Raw genomic sequence first — 23332 nt, forward strand, 5'->3', positions numbered from 1 at the left:
AGTACATATCTCATATTTGGTAAGGAGGTTGTTTGTGACTAGCAGATGGCCCCTATTGATTTAGAGGCTAGTAGGTCAAAGCTCAAGGTCACACTGACCTTTACTTTTAAACCTTGTTCGACTAATAACTTGAAAAAGCTAGGTCCTACAGTCCCAATATTAGGTAGGGAGGATGGTCATGACCTATTAGATGACTCCTGTTGATTTCGAGGCTAGTAGGTCAAAGCTCAAGGTCACAGTGACCTTTACTATAAAACCTTTTCTGACATAGCTAGAGAACACTTAGCCCTACAGTTAATAATTATATTTGACAGTGAGTTTGGTCATGCAGATGATCTATTTAGTTTGAGGTCACAGTGACCAAAAAAGGTTTTGGTGATCCCAAATTGGCAGCTTAAACTCAGTGTAATGTGACTAATTTGTTGATGCTAGCATAGCATATATATTTTACAAATATTTCTTGTTAGGCCCAATGGTGATATCTTTAGGGCTTTGCCACCATTATAGAGCCAGGCAAGTCTGTGCATCTGGCCAGGATCCACATTGATGACAGACTCAACATATCAGAATTTCCAGTGTCAATTTTAGGAGTGAAATCCCTAAAACTAGTAATGGGCTGTTGCAAAATTAAATTGGACTTGCCTATTTTCAATATATTTAGAAGGTAAAGTGTTATTGCATCAGTCCATGGTGTTTTACAGGAATTAGCATTACAGAACTCAAATGTGAACCCTCTGAACCAGCCAGTAGATCCCACTAGTGAACTAATGCAGATAGAAGGCGACCTTTTGCTGGGGCAGCCCAATGCCACCAACCCCCATGACAGACAGAGCAGGACGAACTATGGACTCGGTATGATACTGACTTCAGTTTAATTTTCTCAAGTACCATAAAGAGTTCACTTTCATGAGTTGATATGTTACATGCAAGACCCAGGTCCTTAGTGTCAAGGTCAAAGTCATACTTAGAGGCCAAAGCTAAAAATAGGGTATATTTTTCATGTCCGGTCAATAACTTTGTCTTCCCTTGATGGATTTTGAAATAACTTTTAAAAATTAATACCATCACGAGACAGTGTGTAACGTGCAAGACACAGGTCCGAGCTCTACAGTAAGGGTTACACTTAGAGGTCAAAAGTAAAAAATGATTTGTTTATGGGTCTGGTCCATACCTTGTCATTTCTTCATGAACTTTAAAAACATTTTTTTAGTTAAAATATAAATTATTATCTTTGTTTGTCCAGATGTTGAGATGGGTGACCAGTGATAGTGTTGCTAACATGTGCTCCTTCAGCAGGAACTTGTGTAGTAACACACCTGCATGAATCTTAGGAAATGCAATTCTGCCTGGATTTATGGTATCGATATAAGTTCATTGATACACCTTAAACATGTACAGTTTATTATTTATATGGCGCTGAGCCTGGTTAGCTTGGTTGATACAATTAAAAAAAATTGCAGTGTTCTATTGTCATGGACATACATGTATTAAAACACCAACAATGAAAGTAGAGAGAAAGTATACAATCTGCAGTCTTATTGTAAACCTTCAAGAATCAATGCACTAGTATGAAATTTGCCAATATTTGTAAGCTCAGTCAGTAGAGTGTCTGACAGACAGTAGAGTGTCTGACAGACAATCCAGGGGTCAAGAGTTAGAGCCCCAGCCTGTCCACATAATTTGTGTGGGGATTAGTCATGAAAATATTTCTACAGACATTTTCCCCCTACCTCTGATTGAAGTAGGGCAGCTGTCTTCACTGTCATAAATTAAGTATGTGCACATTATACTGGTAACCCGCTTAATAAGACTTAGCTTGTGCAGGAACAGTGTAAGCAGGTTAACTGACTGACATAATATGACTGAAATGCTGTTAATATGGCGAAAAACCCCAAAACAAAACCCAATGAAATTTGACCTTACAAGTGTCTACTGTCTATGCTTGCACCTGGCAATATCTTGCACTAATGCATTTAATTAAACATGTATGATTATGCCAGACTTTTATATAAAAATCGTAAGTGGGTGTGTTTTTGACCACACTTAAAGCGCATGTGTTAAACAGGGATCACTTTTGACAAATGCCTTTATGAGATTATATCCCATTAGCCTTGAATCAATGAGATTTTGACAAAATGAATGGGATTTTTTCTTTTTACGTCGTGTAACAATGAGATTTTACATCAGCGGACAGCCTTCATTACAATGAAAATAAAGCATCTGTGCATTTGTAAGAACAATTTATCTTTGTAAATAAACAAAACAGTTTTGAGAACGTCATGCATGTCCGACTTCTCTACCCAAATACACAGCAATAAACAAACACATAGTGCATATGTCACCAGAACATGTGTCTCATGGACCTGTTATCTCACAGTTTGATCAGTGTTAGAAAACGCTTATAACTTTAAGCACCATTTTCGAGTCCGAGAACAACTCGTGGACGGTGATTTTCGCACAATATCAAACCTGTTAAAGGTTAGAATATACCAAATGCGAATTAAATATTAAATGACGCAATCGAAACAATCAATTTCGCTTAAAGGTTAGACTATACCAAATGCGGACTGGTAGTAGAACTCGTTATCCACTTTTTTCTCAGTTAATAAAATAAAATATTTTGTTTTGAGCTTGTTTTTTCCCATTTTGAGATATACTGTATCTGTTGGTATCAAATTCAAGCTAATGCAATGTAGAATGAGAAAAATAAAAACAAGCTGAACTCCTATACTCTTAGTGGAGTTTACCTGTTCTTTTACAACACGGTTTGGTTTGTGAATGTGTTGTGCACGCCAGCAGAAAATACAGTATGTTATTTCCGGTGACAATATCTTTCTTGGGAGAAACATTTTTTTTTTCTAACATGCCTTATTCAATGCAGAATGGACATATCTTTTTAGTCATGTATGGCTATGGTACTCAATCGTACCTTGGTCATAGTGTAGTTTGCGCCTAAAGTTCAGGAATTTACTATAGAACAAAGAAGGATTTCATTTGGTAGTGTCTAACCTAAAGCGAGTCGCTGTCGGTAAAAAGGGGGATACCCACAGTTAGGGATTCCAAGTGTCATTTGTAAATGAATAGGCTTCATACGCGGAGAGGGGGTTAATTAAAAATGAACAATAATTATATGGATATGCCACTCGTCCTAAAAGGAAAATGCAAGCGTCTAATGAACCACAGATGATTAAACAAGTTACCGACAAGTCTCCATTGCAGTGAAAAGTCGCAAATTAGGAAAGAGATGCGCGGATGCGATTTTTAATCGCATTTGAGTAAATTTTATGCGATTTTCGTCAAAATAACGCGAGAATATCGCGCAATCGCGCCCAAAAGTGATCCCTGGTTAAATATATTTTTTACCAGTACAATAGCATTATGTTGTGTCCCAAAGTTGTTCAAAGATTACTGGAAATTTTCAGGAAGACAAGTTGCTGTTGTTGATCCTTCGAGGCAATTTTCTGAAAATGAATTGGGATGTGATTACGATGGACTACCATCAGATGATGAGAGTATTGTACTTTCATCTGGTTCAAGCTATGCACCATCGGTACTGTCAGGAGAGGGTATGTGTATTTCACATAAAGATATGATAGGGCTACTACAATTTAAAACAGGGTTTTAAAGCAAGACTTAGCTAATGTTTACATTTAAATGATTTAAACTTAGACACAAAGTGCTCATTTGTGGTCAGCAGTCATCTGTCATTTTGATTCAGTGTACTTTGTGAGCATTTTGGGGAAGGCTTAGGGAACTTGTGTGAATATACAAAGTTTTAGTCAAGAAGAATTGGAATTTCATCCAAAAAAAGTTTGGGGAATTTTATTTTCTGCTTCTTGGGAACTATGACAACTACATATCAGGATTTGCATGATGTCCTTCGTTTTCAGATCTTTCTAGTGAGACCTATATTAAATATGGGGTCTATATAAGAACCCACAAAATTTGTGCCCCTTTAATGTGTTAACTTTCATACTGGAAGCGAGCTAAAGCTTTTGTGCGCAAACCATTGTAAGATAATTTTGTTAATTCAGACCTTTATCATATATATCAGTATAATATTGTGGACTGGAATTAGGGGAGGCATACATGTATGTTGTTTTAAAAAACAAGCTCTTGTTTATATTTCACACAAACTGTAGATAGTGAAGATGACGATGAAGATGACGATTCATCTGTTATAATTCCTGTAACACAAACAAACAAGAGATCTTGGACTGCAATAGGGAGAGTGGCTTCTAGTGAAGATATAGGAGATAATGAGCCACCCAGGAAACAGAGGACTTTACCAGTGTTGGGGCCATCCACATCTAGCGAGTTGTAAGTATTAAACTAGGAGGACTATGCTCATGGTCAGAGTATGTATGTGTGCCTTTTTAAAATTAGCATTGGTAAATTGGCGTTTTCTTAATACAGCTTTCTAGTATAAACATGAAGTATCCCTACAAAATACCGAGGGGATTAGTTTTAGCATTGTCTGTCTTTCTGTCCGTCCTTCCTGTTTTGTGTCTGGAGCACTATCTAAGAAACCGATTTTAAAGATTTTAAATTTTATTTTAGACAAGAAAGATTTGCCTAGGTCAATCACCTGATTGGGCAACCAGGGTTGTCAATTGACCAGTCAATATGAGTATTGACCGGGGCGGCGGTCAATACTGGTTTTATCCGGTCAATACTGGTCAATACTGGTCGATTGAAATGACCATCCATTTATCTCCTATCATAGTTTTAGAAAGAAGCTAAAACCCTCTATTTTACTCACCAGTTTGTTAGATGTGTTATGTATTGTGAATTTTGTATAAATGAATGACTTAAATATGAAATAAACTCCAATAAACCAATTATCTGAACATTTTGACCACATAAAAATGTTGATTGACCACCTTATCCGGGCATATTGACCACATAAAATTCCCAATTGACCACCTTACCTGGGCATAAGGACTACTTAGAAATCCCAATTGACCACCTGACTAGGCATATTGACCACATAAAAATCTCAATTGACCACCTATCCGGGCATAATGACCACATAAAAATCCCAATTGACCACCTTACCTGGGCATAAGGACTACTTAGAAATCCCAATTGACCACCTGACTAGGCATATTGACCACATAAAAATCTCAATTGACCACCTTATCCGGGCATAATGACCACTTAGAAATCTCAATTGATCACCTGACTAGGCATATTAATCGCATAAAAATCTCAATTGACCACCGTATCTGGGCATAATGACCACCTAGACATCTCAATTGACCACCTGACTAGGCATATTGACCATATAAAAATCTCAATTGACCACCTTATCCGTGCATAATGACCACTAAGAAATCCCAATTGACCACCAGACTATGCATATTGACCATTTAGAAATCTCAATTGACCACCTTATCTTGGCATAATGACCACTTAGTAATCTTAATGAAATGTCAATCGACCACCTTATCCGGGCATATTGACCATATAGAAAACTTAATCAACCACCTAATCCTGGGGTAATGACCTTATGGAAATCTCAATCAACCACTTTATCTGGGTATAATGACCACTTAGAAATCTCAATTGACCACCTTATTTGAGCTTAAATAACCACATTGATATCTCAATCAACCACTTTATCCAGGCATAACAACTACACGTTGAATATTTGAATCTCATTTTACCACTTTAACTGAGCATATTGGCCACATACATTGACTATCATAATTTCAATTGACCACTTTATTAAACCATATTAATTATTAACCGCATGAATTAGCTATCAAAATCTCAATCAACCACCTTATAAATATAAGAGAATATTGACCACCACATACACTGGCTATTAAACTTTAAGTCTCAATTTAGTATCTTATCACTTGCATTGGTGAATACAATCTCAATTGTCCACCTTTTATCTTAAAGCATATTAAATGCAAAGTTTGCTAATGAATAGAATCTCATTTGTCCACCATATTGGCCTTAATTTTAAATTTATTTATTTTACCTCATACCAGTATTTACATGATTTTATTTAATATAAAAATAAGGAGTTTCTATACTTTAATAGATCTACATGAAATATACAAGTGTTGATACTAAACACAAAGTGGTTGTGATCACTAGTTGAATAACCACAGAATGGATCAAAATATTCATATAAAAAAAATATATTTTTTTTTACACAACTTCTTGACTAAAAAGGGTCAGCTGTCTTTAGCCTGCAATAAGATCATCATTAACCCTTTACCTCCTCGACATTATTTTTCTTATGCATGCCTTTATGAACATGAAATAATATATGTTTATGGTATTCAAATTTAAAGATCTTGCCATTCATTAGGATACAGAGTATAAGCAACATATTTACTTTTTGAGAGATTAGACGATACCCATATAATAGAATCTGCTCAATTTGCCAACATTTTCTCAGATTATTATATGGTTAAAGGGTTTACAGGGGCATACATGTGCAATCAACACCTTTATGCTAAATCAGACTAGAGGACTACTACACCAAGATTAGTTGGGGAGGGGATAATTAAGAAATTGAATAATCAACAGGTATCAGGTACCCCAATAAAAATAAGGAGGAGTGGTCACCTTAAAATAAAGGACCAATTATATTAAAGAGGTGCTTACCATGATGAATACTATATTCAGGTAGCCAATCATTTACAAGTAGGTGTGTCATAAAAAATGTCAGCTGATTGAACCATGACAGATGTTTAATCCACACCATGTTATTGCAACCTGCTGTGAAGCTGGTAGATTATGATTGATGTTTAATCTCATGCTGAACTAGGATGACAAAAACTGATTCTTTGACTATATGATTGTTGGCATTTTCAACATTGCTATTGACCACATACACTGGCTATGAAAGTCTCAATCGACCACCTGTTCCGAGCAATTGACCACATACACTGGCTATGAAAATCTCAATTGACCACCTCTTATGAGCAATTGACCACATACACTGGCTATGAAAGTCTCAATCGACCACCTCTTCCGAGCAATTGACCACATGCACTGGCTATGAAAGTCTCAATCGACCACCTCTTCTGAGCAATTGACCACATACACTGTCTATGAAAGTCTCAATTGACCACTTCATCTGGACAATTGACCACATACACTGGCTATGAAAATCTCAATTGACCACCTCTTCCGAGCAATTGACCACATACACTGGTCATGAACATATCAATTGACCACCTCTTCCAAGCAATTGACCACATACACTGGCTATGAAAATCTCAATTGACCACCTCTTCCGATCAATTGACCACATACACTGGCTATTAAAATCTCAATTGACCACCTATTCCGAGCAATTGACCACATACACTGGCTATGAAAGTCTCAATCGACCATCTCTTCAGAGCAATTGACCACATATACTGGTTATGAAAATCTCAATCGACCACTTCATTTAGACAATTGACCACATACATTAGCTATTTAAATCTCAATAGACCAACTAACCTAGCATATTGATCACATACATTGATTCACTGGCTAATACAATCTCAATCAATCACTTAATTAAGGCCTTTCGACAATATAAACTGGTTATTAAACTCAAGTAACCACTTTATTCAGGTATATTGACCACTTACACCCGCTATTTAAACCTCAATCGACCACCTTATCAAAGTATATTGACCACATGATCAGGTCTTGCAAACTTCAATGGTCCATATATCCAGTAATATATTGATACACAAATGTATTTAACTGCATATTTCATTGTATATCTGATATTTCTACTATGAGTGGTGTATGATTAAAGAAATATGCTGAAAAATGTAAAAAGAAAAGTTAATATTTTCTATCGACCAGTATTGACCAGTATTGACCACTTTGGGAGTATTGACCGGGGCGGTTTTAACCGGTTAAAACCACGTGGTTAAAACCGGGGACGACACATGGTTGCTTGTCTATTTCAGTGATGCTACAAGCAAGAATACTAGTGATGGACATCATGGGAAGACGTGGAAGAAATCTTGCTTTAAAAATGGTAAATGAACACTTAAGGCCTAAAGAAACTTGTTTGTTTGCCCTTATGTCTTTTGCTCTATAAAAAAAAGATTTTCTTAAATGTGTGTGTGTGTATGTGTGTGTGTGTGTGTAATACACATATACACCATCAACCCCACAATACACGTATATACCAACAACCCCACAATACACATATACACCATCAACCCCACAATACACGCATACACCATCGACCCCACAATACAGGTATACATCATCAACCCCACAATACATGTATACATTATCAACCCCACAATACACGTATACATCATCATCGCGTGCGTGCGTGCGTGCGTGTGTGCGTGGCATTGACATTTAATATTATTCCTATCAAAGGTTTGCTTAAAATTTAAAAAATGCTGAATTTGAAAAATGTTGGTGGGGGTGGGGGGAGACCTATTTTTTGTGACAAAAACAAACTTGCTTAGAAAGCAGTTGATTTAAGGCATCATCCAGATCTTGCATTTATATCAATTTCAGTTTATGTTGAATCCTACAAATCCAATGATGGCAAAAGGAACTATTCTAAAAAGAGCTATTGCTACTATTGCAAGAACTTGTACAAGTCTAAGATGTCAAAACACCTATTCGCTGTCCATGCAGCAGAACCAAGGGTGAGGAAAATCAGTCAAATGGAGGTGAAAAGCAAAAGTAAAAGAGCAGAGCTACAGAAATTAAATAATGAGGGTAACTTCAATCATAATGTTGAGGTAAGCAATATTTAGCAATGACTTTTTAGCTCACCTGAGCACGAAGTGCTCATGGTAAGCTTTTCTGATCCTTGAATGTCATTGTGCTTCATCAATAATTGTTTCAAAGGGCAAAGGACAAAATTTGAAAATCTTCTTTTCTGAAACCAGGAGAGCTAGAGCTTTGATATTTGGGATGTAGCATCATCTAGTGGTCCTCTACAAAGATTGTTCAAATTATGCCCCTGTGGTCAAAAATGGCCCCGTTCCGGGAATCAACAAATCTACATAGAGTTATATAGGGAAAATTCATAAAAAAATCTTGTCAGAAACCATTAAAGTTAGAGCTAAGATATTTGGCATAAAGCATCAACTAAAGTTCCTCTACCAAATTGTTCATATTATGCCCCTGGGATCATTTTTACTCGGGTGAGCAATTAAGGGTCATCTTGGCCCTCTTGTTAGTTATGGTCATTTATTTTTCATCCATGCTCCTTAGCCATACCATACTTGTCACCTACATTCCTCTTATACACGTGTACTGAGAGGCAAAAGAGAGTTTACACTTTTGTTTTGTGAATAATTTTTTTTTTATCTTTTACCAATTTGGTAAATGATTTTTTGAATGATTTTAAAAGGAAAACTTATGCATGTCAATGTTGGTACTCCGTGTAGCAAAACTCTGCTTTTACTTTTTGTCTTTATGGCAAAACTCACAGATGCACTAAGAGCCGTGTGGGTATGCTTGTAACAACTTCAATAATGACATCATGTCAAACATTGTTCCTCGCGAAGTCACTGTATTTATTCCATCGATGGTTTGAAATTCATTTCCAGTTTTTATTTTAGGTTGATAATTGTTTTCATTCAAAAGAAATTAATATTTAGGTACACTGTTAACTTTCTTTTGCCTCTCAGTATATGAAATCCTTCATGTACACGACCAAAAGTCCTTAGATCTTTGGCGTGAAGAATCAACTAGACTAAGAGGTTTGTTGCATAAGATTGGCCTATTGAACTTGTTTCTCAGGGCCAACAAAGTTGTATGTATTGGCAGAAATTGAAAACATATGGGCTATTTTCAATATCAGGTACATTATTTTACATGTATGTGGGAAAATAAATGAATGTGACCATGACCTACTTTTCCATCTTTAAGCTTCAAATTCGATCCACAGGTTCCTTTAGCTTGACCATTTGAAGAATAAGAAGGGCTTTAATACTCATCCTGTTGTTATCATTGGTTTTCAGTTAAAGTTAAGTGTGCAAACACTATAATCATGAATATCTAAAGAAAATGTCACTACAGCATATTTTCTTTGGAGATATATGCAGGACTATCATAAACATCTTTATTCTGTTTTAACAGGTTCTTCAGAAAGGAGAGGGGAATTTGATTGTGTACAGGAGACCAGGCGTCCCAGCAAATGCATATGACTATATTCACTGTCGTTTTTGTAAAGGTTTTTACCATCACAAACTTCTATGGTCACATGTCAAAACCTGCAGTTTCAAACCAGATGGGGCTGAAAATGACACTGAGAGAAACTTCATTAGAGAAGCTAGATGTGAAATAGCCCCATTTCTCCAACAACAGGATGAAGATATTAAAATGTTAGATGAAGTTATTGATAAAATGAAAGAAACCAAAGAAAATCCTGGTCTGAAGAAAGTTTGTCAGGAAGATGAGTTAATAAGACAGTTTGGGTTGTATCATCTGGGAAGATTGGGACCACTAGAAGAGCAAAGACTGAAAGACCAAGACAATGTGAGAACAAAAATGAGAAGCTTAGCCAGACTGCTTGTAAGATTAAATGGAGAGGAACTGTTCAGCTATCCTTTAAGCCATTTCATCTGTGCTCAAAAATTTGATTTGGTGGCAAAAACTGTGAAAGAAATGTATCAAGAAATTGGTTCATCACAGCTGGGCTTAAACTTAGGACATTATATAAAACAGGTAAGCCTGCTGAAATCAAGCATGTGCCTTCGCAGACAGGACTGTGGGCGGAAAATAGAGGCAAACGAGTTCACGGAAATGTTCGATGCCGAGTGGAAGGGAAAGGTTTCATCAGTCGCCAACAGAAGCAAGCGTCTAAAAGCAATGAACAAAAGATGTGAACTTCCTTCTACTGAAGATTTGGTGTCCCTCAAAAAATATCTTGTGGAAGAAATACAAATAAAAATGGAAAACCCAGCACCAACATATCCCGAGTATGTGTACATAACACACTTACTGATCGCCCGCATAGCACTCTTCAACAAAAGAAGAGTAAATGAGGTCTCTGAGCTGAAAGTGAGTGACTTCCAGAAGCGAATAAGAGGAGATGAATTAGACACAAACACCGAAATCTACAATTCCCTGGCTGTCAGTGAAAAGGCTCTGTTAAAGAGGTAATGCTCAATATTCCTGATTATGGCATTCAAAACTGATTTCAGATGTTTTAGTAGTGTATTAAATTATAAGTACCTTTCAAGTTTGTTGGAGTAAGACAAGGTATTCTCGATTCAAGGGCTTTGATTGTGTGCACTCTGAGGCACAAGAGAACTGTAACAAAACCATTTCCCAAGGACTGAGAATTTTTCTCACTCTTTGGACAGATTTGTCCGCCAAAATACCAGTCTGAGATAAATTTGTCTCAAACTACCTGACTACTACTGACAGACTAATTTTCATTCGTAAGAATTTGAAAAAAAGCTAGTCATGTTGCAAATATGCATATCCAAATAACTGAAAGAGTCAACTACTATTTTAACGATACAGCACTTGCAGTAGTAACAAGTTGTGTGTATAAATTGTCAATTGGTCACACTTGTTTGTTTTTATACTCCCAAAGGAACATAGTTTGTTATCGCCTCGGTGTCCGTTTGTCTGTACTTCACAATTTCAAATCTGTGTTTTAATTACAGATTAATTTAAAGGTGAGAAAAAACAAATCTACCCCCCCCCCCCCCCCCCTTGAGTTGTGGATAAGGAAATCTGACCCCTCTGGTTAGATATAATTAATATATGTCCAAAAACTAAGGCAAGCCTCATTTTTGGACATATATCTCTAACCCTCAGGGTGAGATTTCCTTATTTACAACTCATGGGACTGGTAGATTCACTTTGTCTTACCCTGACAAATGTGGCACTTGTGTTTTCTTACCACATACTGGTCAGTTCTTTTAAAGATAATATTACAGCTTTTGAGGTCTCAAAAGTACTGATGTCATCAAACACATGCTGGAGAATTAAACGTTACATTTGGAAAAACAGTAATTTATTGACAAACATATAAGTGTCAGCATTCTTTCTGCTATTGTAGGTAGTAGTTACTTTTATCATTTCAGAATGGAACTTCTTGAGGTGAGAGGGAAGAGCACTCGGGGACTGAGGAAGGTGTTTGTAATTCTAAGCACCGACATGGTGGAAGGTTTGTCGCACCTCTTGATGGTTCGTGCACAGGCTGGTGTACCATCAACAAACACGTTCCTATTCTCCAGATGTACAGATTCACCACAGGATGGCTGTGAAGCACTGAGAGTGGTCACATCTAAGTGTCACAATCTTGCCTTTCCAGAACGGGTCAGGACAACAAAACTGAGAAAGTATTTGGCAACTACTACTCAGGTAAATAGGTCTCTTAAAATTTTTGCTGCAAGGGGAAGCGAATGTCCAATTGTTCACTGTCTTGCATTATCCAATTTTTCAATGATCCTGAAATTTTACCTGATCCAAATTCATTAAATTCAGTTCAAATCAATAATCAACATTTTCTGTCTCAAGACATCAATAAAATAAAACCACTTTGCATCATTGCATTTCTCTTTATAATTCTTTCACTCATTTGGAGTCATTCCTGTTTTAAAACATTGGTTTGGAAGAAATTCACAGTAAAAAAATCTTTATCCTGATCCAGATTTGCAATTTCTTTGTGAACAAGGGGCCATCTTAAATAAATTGCTGAAATACCAACCCTATTTTTTCTACAGCATAATTCCTGTTTTTAAGTATTACATGTTAATATTTGATGATCAGCATGACCAAGCCTAAAAGACTTGATAAAGCCAGCAAGCTCCATAGGAATTATTCCACAGAACAGTTTAACCATATATCCCATATTGGGTCGGGAACAAACTCTGTAACTATCTGATGTCTGACCAGTCTAAGATCACATGCCATAGATTATGGCATGGCCATGGCACTCTTAATTGATAGGTTATCATATTTTACAGATAATGGATATGAGAGATGATGAGCTGAAGTTAACCCTTTAGCGCATGTATACGAGATAGGCCGACATAGCTCATTACCAGATGTATACGCATTTGGCCGACCGTATCCATTACTGGATGTAAACGCATGGCCCGCATATTTCAATAGGGTCATTTCAATATTTCAATTTTGCATCTTTCTTTTTGTAAACAATATCCCGGATGTTTATAAAATTAAAGTTTAACCTTTTGTGTATTGATTTTCCCTTGAAAATATCGTCTGCTAAATTGAGAAGGTGTTTATACTCCCAATCGCAGGTGTGATATCCCATTGTGACGTAATAAGACCACGAGCTAAGTACTGTATGGAATTTCCCCCAAATTCATTGATGCGTAAATCATTAAATATATTACGTCAGTTCAGTTTACCATTAAAATCAATTGAGATTATATTTACTTAAAGGTAATATTTTGTTTACAAACAAAAGAAACAATTAGTAAATGAGAAAATGATGGGTAAATTTTCTGTGAAGCTTATAAAATGTCCATCATAGTTGGCTGTAAAATAGGTCATGTGCAAGCGTTTTGTTTGATCTAGATCTTTTTATTCATACCGGAAAATCATTTATCGGCTTTCTTTTTTTGTAAACAATTTTATGAGGGGGTAATAAAGTTAAACAGACACCTTGGACTGGATCTCTCAGCTGGATGACACCGGATATTCTTGACATATTTCTGTGTATTAATACACAAGAACATAAATTGTCGGCTTTTTAATCCAGATGGGTCTTTTTTATGATAGGGGTAATAAAAATTAGATTGATCCCAGCATTTTATTACCCTTTGATTTAATGCAATTATGACATTTCAAAGAAATGTTACAAATCCATCTTGAAAATACATTCACAGCTGAAATAAAATAATTTAATATTTCATCATTGACACCATTTATTAGATAATTTAATTATCTATAAAAAATGAATTCACATAAAAAAGATTTGGACACAATTATTTGGAGTAACATTGATTTTAAGGTCATACTGCTGTATTCATTTTCTCATTTTCAAATATCCAGAAAAGTACCTATGCAGATAAGGACTGCTTATCAGTAAGATGGCTATTGACTGGGAGGTGTAATCTGGCCACATGTCTATGTGCTAAAGGGTTAATTGCTGATCACATGGGACACTCTGTTGCCATACATACTGAAGTTTACAGAATGCAGACGTCAGTGCTTGAACGAACAAAAGTTGCAAGGGCTCTTCTAGCTTTAGAAGATGGTAAACTACAGGGGTTTAATGGTCGCAACCTTTCGTCGGTCAGCCTTGATGGTAAGTTGTTAGCTAATATAGGAATAAGGATATTCACAGTATCTGTGCTGGTTAAAACTTAAGCTCAACTGTGCAAAAGTTTTAAGATTTTGTTAAACAACAAGTATTTTTTAAACCTTAAACTGTCAGTTACTTTACCCCTTACTCTATACATGCAGTCAATTTTTTTACCTCACCTGAGCCTTAGGCTCATGGTGAGCTATTGTGACCGCTCTTTGTCCGGCATCCATCGTCCATCAACAATTTGCTTTAAACAACATTTCCTCTTAAACCACTAGATGGATTTTAACCAAATTTGTCCTGAAGCATCCTGGCACTGATGTCTACAGTAATTGTTCAAATCATGACCATAGTATCAAGGTCAAGGTCACTGTTGCTAAAAACAGAAATTCAGTTGCAGCTCAATAACTTGAGTTTGCTTTGGCCTTTTGACTCCAAACTTAAAGTATGGGTAACTTATATCAAGAGGCAGCTTGGGATTGTTACCCAGATGTCTGTGATCAAGGTCACTGTTGCTAAAAATGAAATTCAATTTCCACCTAATAACTTGAGTTTGCTTTGGCCTATTGACGCCAAACTTCGTATATAGGTAGCTTATATCAAGAGGCAGTTTGGGATTCCTACCTAGGTGTCTGTGATCAAGGTCAAGGTCACTCAGGTTGCTAAAAATGAAATTCAGTTTCCACTTAATAACTTGAGTAAGCTGTGACCATTGACACCAAACTTGGTGTGTGGGTAGCTAATATTAAGACACAACTTTGGATTGCTACCTTGTTGTCTGTGTTAAGGTCAAGTTCTCTGTTGCTAAAATAGACTACACTACACTTATTAAACAGTTGCGCTGGGTTCTGTTTGCATTTATTTCTGATATGGTGGTGCAAAATTTATGGACCCTCTACAGAGGCAACTGATACGCAGGTGAGCGATTCAGGGCCATCATGGCCCTCTTGTTGGTGGGGAAGGATTAGATCGAATTCCTGACTCACTCCCCAGTTGAAATAATGTCGCATTTAAAATGAGCATAATATGTTTACTTTGCTTCATTTCTGACTTTTCGAATAGTCAAGAGTGCAGTTGTTTCCGTCTGGCTCTTGTTATTCTTCCACTACTTCTGATTTATGTAGGGTAGTGGTCAGTCTGGTGTAGGTTTGTGCTTAGTTACCAGCTTAGGCCAGAGCCCTAAGTATGCCCAGGAATGGTGAGTAGGTTAACTGACCGCCATGATATGACGGAAATAATGCTAAAAGTTGCCACACACACTCTCAGCAGAGCAACACATCCTTTCTTGCAGAATTGCCTGAACCTGAACCTGAACCTGAACCTGAACCTTACGAAGCAGGGTCATTTGAAGAATTGTCTGAACCAGACAACAGCTATGAGGATGTTCCTGAAGTTGAAACAGAAGCTGTACAGAAGCCTCATGCATGTACAGGTATTTATTTCATATGAATACTTTTGTAGCTGTAAAAAGTGTTGTGTCCTGACTGACTAAAAACTGAAGTTTCTCTTTAATGAAACTAAAATCAGCCCAGGTTGGTTGAGTTATAATACAGTTTCCTCAGATGTGAAGGCTGTGGGTATTAGCCTCAGCTAGGTCATTTTAATAAACCTGATTATCAGAAGAATAGTCTGAGCTATCGTACTCACCCAGGCGTGACACCTTGGTTAATGTTTAGCATGCAAACACTTTATCATGAATATCACAAAAACGTCAAATGTATTAGCTTGAAACTTCACATGTGTCTGCTCCACTATCACATCTACTGCCATAATCAAGTTTGATTACTCTAGTTGGAATAGTTATTGAACTATGGCCTTTGTTTGACAGTTGTGATAGTAAATAGCACTCTCATATCAGTGTACTTGAAGAAGTTGCTGTGGAATTGTGATGGCATTTACCACTTTTTACAACATCCTTATGTCAGTGAACTGGAGAGACGGTTTGACACAATCCTGATACCAGTTTACTTGAACAGGTGGCTGTTGAATTGTGACATCATGTAAAAAAATTAAAAATCCTGTCAGAAATCACAAGAGTTAGAGCATTGATATTATGTATGTAGCATGGTATTATGGTCCTCTACCAATATTGTTCAAATTATGGCCTGGGGTCATAATTGGCACTACCCCAGTGTTGCTAAGTTTTCATAGGGTTGTATTGGGAAACACTAGGATTCACTTAGTTTATTATTAATATTAGTTTAAAAACTTCTCGGCTATCGCCTTGGTCAATAATGACTTTTTGATGCATATCACATCATGTATTAGAGCTGAAAAGTTCATAACGGTGTAATATGAAGTAACCTGTACAGAGTTTGGCCTCTATTTTAACTAGAGGTTTGAAGTCTGCTCATATTATGCCACTGGGGTCATATTGGCCACACCCTTTATATGTATATATTTATGTGGTCCACCTTTATATGTATAGAAGGAAATATTCCATCTGGGCCCTCTATTTTGCAGTGTTAAACTTAAGGAGTCTAACTATATTTGAAGCCTATTATAGATTTTTCACACTTCTGAATATTTTAATGATGTTTAAAGCATATACATCGATAAAGTACTGTTTTAAAATGTCATTAAGGTTTATATTTTTAATATTTGCATTTGCGTTTCATAATTATGAAAAGAAAATTGTTCACATTCCAAAGTTTTTGATTTGCGATAAAATTTACAATTGTGTTTCAATTTCATTCAAACAAACTTTGTATTGTAAATAATATCAATATGGAGGGAACCGTGTCACAATGCGATGCGTTTAAACAAACGGCGCTTTATGCAATATCTACTTATCATATCTGCATAAAAATGGTATCAATACGCAGATAACAAAGTTGTCTTTTAATATAAGTTAAAAACAAATAAATGCATTTTATAGCCTTCAAATATAGTTAGACGCCTTAAGTAGATACAAGAATTTGCATTTTCTTTTAATATTTCAGGATCAAAAAAACGATGGTCGAAAGAGGAGGAGAGTGCTCTACGGGAAGCCTTTGACATTCAGATAAAAATGCAGAAAAACGTTTCAACAATGGAGATCAGGAAAGCACAGAAGTGTTATCCTGTGTTGCAAGGCAGATCAGAAGCTGTTATTCGGACAAAAATAAACAACATCAAATTAGGAAAAAACAAAAAAATATGAACTGAATTCAACCACTGCTAGATAAGGGTAATTTAAAAAAAATAAAGCCATTGGTTTACAGTTGTATGATCATGAACATTTTTTGTGTCAGAATGCAGAAATTGATGAGTGAATTGGACTTTGCAAAGACATGTGTTTTTGAAATTATAAATGACTTTCACTGTTTAGTTTTCGCAGTGACCTTTGGAGGAAATTGCTTTTCCAATCAATAACTGGAGAACCGTTGGGCCAAGCTTTGTGAAACTTAATAGGGAGGTTTGTTTTTTAGTTGACCTCTATTGTTTTTAGGTCAAAGGTCAAAGTGACCTTGTATGTTCAAACACTGTGAAAGAGTTGGGCCTAAGTTAAAGAAACATAGTGTAGTTGGCTGTGACCAGTAGATGGCACCTATGAATTTTCAGGTCACAGAATAAGTTCAAGGTCGTAAGTGCAATGTTGCATATAGAGATATTGTATACTCTCATTTTGCGACAAATATTGGCATGGGGCATCTGTGTTGTATGGACATATTTCTAGTTCATCAAGCGAGTTTGTATTTGTACCTGCCATGCACCGGCATTGACTAATGGATCAGTCTGGGTGCAAGGTGTGCAGTCTGATCTGGGTCACACTGTTTGCTAATCACCAGTAATTATTGTAGATCTCTTATGAACAGCATGGCCCAGTTTAGACTTCGATCTCAAGAGCAGTTTGGTCTAAGTCAATGCTGGTTGCTGATGCATGATGGTTGCTTGTTGTACATCAGACCTTATTTGTACCTGTTTAAACATTATTTTCTTACTTTTGTCAGTTTTTTTTTTCATTTGTTGTGTCATTATATTTAAGGTCCAGTAGCACAGTTGTCAATTACGTTGGAGCAGTATTAGAGTCACTACATTACTTAAACATACTGATCTTTTTTAGCTATTGTGATCACTAGGTTGTCGATATTGTCTGCGCCATCGTCAGCCACGGCGTGCAAAAACTTTTATGTAAGCCATAACATTGCCATTTATTATCGCAAATGGCAAGAGCGTTCAAATGGCTAATATTTCATTGAGTGTGACCTTCTTGGTGACCTTCAAAAAAAAGACAAGCATTGGGGCATTACGGCTCTTGTTTCATCAAAAAAAATATTTGTTCAAGGTAACTACAATTAGTCCTCTACAACTTTCACATTTCATTTAGTTCAACAGTTCTATCACATTTTACAAGTTTTACATATTTTTGAGAAAAAAAGTAAAGCTGTGCTACTGTGGACATTTATTGTTTTACTCTTTTTTATTATTAATTAATGATCTTTAAGATTGGTATCTTCATTCCATTTTGGACATGGTCTGGTCAGTATTAGTATTATACATATGAATGTTAGAAGGTTCATATATATATATGTTTGCAATTACAAGATAAAAATGCAGATACTATTGCAGCCAAATTGTGTTACAATGTATTACTATCTGATGTGTTGTGTGTCATTGAATAGCATAATCCATGAGACATCTTGCACCCAAGCTGATCCAGGCAAATGCTGGTCATGCCCAAAGAATTTTATCTGCCATTGATTCTTAGAATTGTAAGGTTTGTGCCCAGCACATCATCAGGCACATTGAATTTTTACCGTAATGTAACAATAATACATTGTTCTGGTTCTTACATAGTTTCAAATCGTGTATTACTGTATACAAAGTTCCCATTTTATGTCATGGGCACATGCAAGATGCACAGAGTTGGCAATATTGATAGTCCAGCAATATCAGTAGATTTCTATATGAAATGTATATAAACAGAAATTTCATTTTCTTTTAATTTCATCATTTCTGGTCATATACCTATCGTTCATATTTCATTGGAAAGCTCTTGAAATTCTTAATTTGAAGATGTCATAATTAAAAACTAAAAATGAGGTTAAACAAACAGACCATTTATTGTTCAATGTTCTTTTCAGTCAAATTATGGAAAAAAAATCATATAGTGTAACTTTTATGCTTATAATTTTCTGTAGACAATATTATATTGTAAAATATATTTATATCTAAAATGCAAAATGAATAACCGTTAAAATGATACCATTTTGAGCTCACCTGAGCACGAAGCTTTTAGGATCACCTTACGTCCGTTGTCCGTGGTGTGTCAACCTGCTTCAAATGACATCTCCTAAACTATGCCAATTTTGATAAAACTTTACAAGAATGATCATTGGGTGACCCTATACTAAAATTGCTTTATTTGTTCTGCTTTTGTTGCACAAGATGACTATCATTAGTAAAAATAAAAAAAATCTTTAAGTGGCATATTCTTTTAAACCACTACGCCAAATTTGCCAAATAAGTTTACAGAAGTGATCCTTGGGTTATCCTTGACAAAATTGATTAAATCATTTCTTTATGATGCAAGAGATGGCAGTTGTCGCTAGAACATTATTGGATATTTTGACATGAACTAGTATACTAATTGTTCAGGTGAGTGTCTAAGGGCCCTCGGGCCATCTTGTTAATATACCCTTTCAGAGCTGTTAACAATATTTTTTTATATTAAGTTAAAAATAACAGAAGCTATTAACATTTTCCCCCACTGTAATTGTAAACTATCAAAATGGCTGCCAGATTATTGTAAATAAGAACAATATAACTCTTATCAGATAGAAAAATTGGTGCTTTGAAAACTATATTGATATTTTATCTGTTTCTATGTATAGACGGCTTTGTAAATTTCATACAATGAATAGTTGGTTTCCTGTTGAACTATTACGCCATTTTGGCATAGAACGTAACCAAAGAATATGTACTTTGTGAAGTTGTTTAGGTGATGAGTTTCAGTACTGTTTCAGTCACTTTAAATCTACACGTAAAAAAATATTTATAAATATTTTAGAATTCATCCTCTTATAAAATGGAAAAGTTAATGAATACGTAATATACATCTGTACTTTTTAAAGTTAGTATTATTTTGTAAAATTGTTATGAATAATTTTATTCATTATAAATCATGTCATGGATTTTTAATTACATGTAAATCTTAGTATTGTGCTATAGTCATAATTCTTTTAACTACATTGTGAAAGTGTGACTTAGTGCTACTTTGACATAATATAATTGTTGTAATATCCTAAAATCTGTTGTAAGTTTTGTTGCTTGTTAATACAGTTCTACCGGTACTTGTTCTTGAGTTCATATTACTTTAGAAATTAATTATGTTAGATGTATGTGTTTACATCACACACAATTGTGATTCTACTGTATAATTATATAAGTAAATATGTCCAATCTAGAATCTGTTTTATACTGATTGCATAATTACCTTAAAGATCGCTCACTGTTTAGCCCTTACAATGCTGGAACCGAGTATACTCGTCTTTTGCAAACAGTGTAGACCCAGATCAGAGGGCTCCTATATCAGGGTCTGCACTGTTTGCCTAAGGATATGGTTTAACACAAGTCCAACTTACACTGGGAGAATCATTTCCACTATGTGAATATCCCAATATAAAATGTCAGATAATTAATATTCAAAAAGGGGAGGAGCAAACTTTAAATATTCAGCACTGTAAGGGTTAGGTAGGATGTATAAAATACATGATATCACTAGGATTTGTTATCTTGTAAATGCAAGTAGTCACCAGCTTTTATTTTTGGCCTGGCCTCCCCTATAACTTTTTAACTTAAAATACTAACATTTTGCCTTACTAGATAACTCATTTTGCCTAAAGCATTATAATGTTATTGTAATACAGATTTAATGTTACATAGCTTTTCTGTTTAATGATTGACAAATTTAAGAACATACTTTTGATATTGACTCATTTATGATGCAATCTAAATTTTGCTACATATATCATTAATCATATACTGTCCAAGCGCTGGGAATTTTATATTCTCTTTTTAAATAATCACGTTTGTAATAGAAAAGTAATTTTATGTCTGTTAAGATTTTTTTATAGCTAGAAAAGCTATGTTAGTCTATTTGTTCGTATTGTAAACTATATTGTTAAAATCCAGTGACTTATTATAAGGCCAGAGAAAAAAATATAAGATTCTCATCCGGATTTTTGTGACAAAAAGGGGCGGTGGACACTTTTTAAATTTTAGCTCACCAGAGCACAAAGTGCTCAGGGGGAGCTATTGTGACCGGCCTTAGTCCGTCGTCGTGCGGTGTGCGCCGTGTGTCAACTTTTTTACTTAAACATCTTCTCCTCTGAAACTGCTCAATGGATTTTGACCAAATTTCACAGGAATGATTCCTAGGTTTTCCTCTACCAAAGTTGTTTAAACCGTTCCAGTTGGTTGCATAAGGTCACTGGGTCAAAAATAGGTTTTCAAAATGCAACTTTCAAACATCTTCTTGTCTTAAACTACAAGGCCCAGAGCTTTCATATTTGGTATATAGCATCATCCAGAGATCCTCTACCAAAGTTGTTCAAATTATGCCCCTGGGGTCAAAATTGACCCTGCCCCGGGGGTCACAATTTTACATTGAATTATATTATATAAGGAAAAGTTCAAGCAACATCCTCTTTTGAACCGCTAATGGGAATTTAACCAAACTCAACAGGAATGGTCCCTGGGTGGTCCTCTACCAAAATTGTTCAAATGGTTCTGATTGGTTGTATAAGTAGGTCATGGGGTCAATGGGGTTTTTAAAATGCAACTTTCAAAAATCTTCTTGTCTGAAACTACAATGCCCAGAGCTTTCATATTTGGTATGTAGCATTATCTAGAGGTCCGCTACCAAAGTTGTTCAAATTGTTCCTCTGGGGTCAAAATTGACTCCGCCCTGGGGGTCACAATTTTACATTGAATTATATAAGGAAAACTTCAAATGACTTGAACCGCTAATGGGATTTTGACCAAACTCAACAGAAATGGTCCCTGGGTAGTCCTCTACCAAAATTGTTCAAATGGTTCTGATTGGTTGCATAAGTACACATTGTCAAAAAAAAAGGTTTTTAAAATGCAACTTTCAAAAATCTTCTTGTCTGAAACTACAAGACCCAGAGCTTTCATATTTGGTATATAGCATCCTCTAGAAGTCCTCTTCCAAAGTTGTTTTAAATTATGCCCCTAGGGTTAAAATTGACCCCGCACCGGGGGTCACAATTTTACATTGAATTATATAAGGAAAACTTTAAATGACTTCTTATCTTGAACCGTTAATGGGAATTTGAACAAACTCAACATTAACGGTCCCCTTACCACAATTGTTCAAATGGTTCTGATTGGTTGCATAAGTAGGTCAAGGGGTCAAAAAATAGGTTTTCTAAATGCAATTTTCAAAAATCTTCTTGTCTGAAACTACAAGTCCCAGAGCTTTCATATTAATTTGATGTATAACATCATCTAGAGGTCCTCTACCAATATTTGGTGGACAACATTAGTGGTCCTCTGTAAATGGCTCCATTGTGACCTTTGACCTTTTCCTAAGGTGAGCGACCCAGGGCCCTTTGGGCCCTCTTGTTATTTTTCATTAACGAAAAACCGGAGAACAGTAGTAAAAATTATTTAAAATTTTGAGAAAAAGGCATTCATCGTTACCCCGAACCTTTATTATTATCAGCCATGTTTTTTTCATATCAGGGATGGTCTAAAACCCGTGGTGTCTGGAACAGTATATGTTCTGATTTTTTTACAAATAATGTTTGGGGGGGGGGGGGGGGGGGGGGGGGGGGGGGGCAGGTGGTTTTGGACAGGGGCGGGCGTGGATGAGAATCTAAAATATTTTTTTCTATTGCCTAACTGTAAAATAACTTATATCTTGAAAAATAAAATCCTGCAAATACTTTTTACCTGTTGTTCTGTTACATGTGTAATGAACATTTCTGTGACTTGTTAAAATCCTATGGACAAATTTCTAGTCTAAATTAGCTTCTCAATTTAAATAACTTGTTCCTTCAAAATAGTGCATGGTTTGATATTGTACTATTTAAAATTTTAATTAATATAATCTCTAGTCCTGGCAAGTCTATGTTCTTTAAG

General features: G+C 35.8%; 1 protein-coding gene across 3 annotated transcripts in view; it reads left to right on the forward strand.

The window, feature by feature from the left end:
* The window catches only part of LOC128240355 (uncharacterized), a 30223-nt gene extending 7230 nt beyond the window's left edge, over positions 1-22993 (forward strand). Inside the window, exons 6-15 of one of the 3 annotated variants that reach the window (XM_052956973.1) lie at positions 702-852; positions 3423-3566; positions 4143-4320; positions 7938-8008; positions 8509-8738; positions 10087-11108; positions 12048-12327; positions 13987-14242; positions 15534-15674; positions 17185-22993. In XM_052956973.1, the coding sequence (XP_052812933.1) occupies positions 702-852; positions 3423-3566; positions 4143-4320; positions 7938-8008; positions 8509-8738; positions 10087-11108; positions 12048-12327; positions 13987-14242; positions 15534-15674; positions 17185-17384 (2673 nt within the window). In that variant the 3' untranslated portion in view covers positions 17385-22993. Of the gene's footprint in view, positions 1-701; positions 853-3422; positions 3567-4142; positions 4321-7937; positions 8009-8508; positions 8739-10086; positions 11109-12047; positions 12328-12932; positions 13955-13986; positions 14243-15533; positions 15675-17184 lie in introns of those variants that run through there. The other 2 variants (XM_052956974.1, XM_052956975.1) reach the window with 2 other exon arrangements.
* Positions 22994-23332: the final 339 nt, after the last annotated feature.

This window comes from Mya arenaria, chromosome 7, assembly GCF_026914265.1.
Source record: "Mya arenaria isolate MELC-2E11 chromosome 7, ASM2691426v1".
NCBI lineage: Eukaryota > Metazoa > Mollusca > Bivalvia > Myida > Myidae > Mya > Mya arenaria.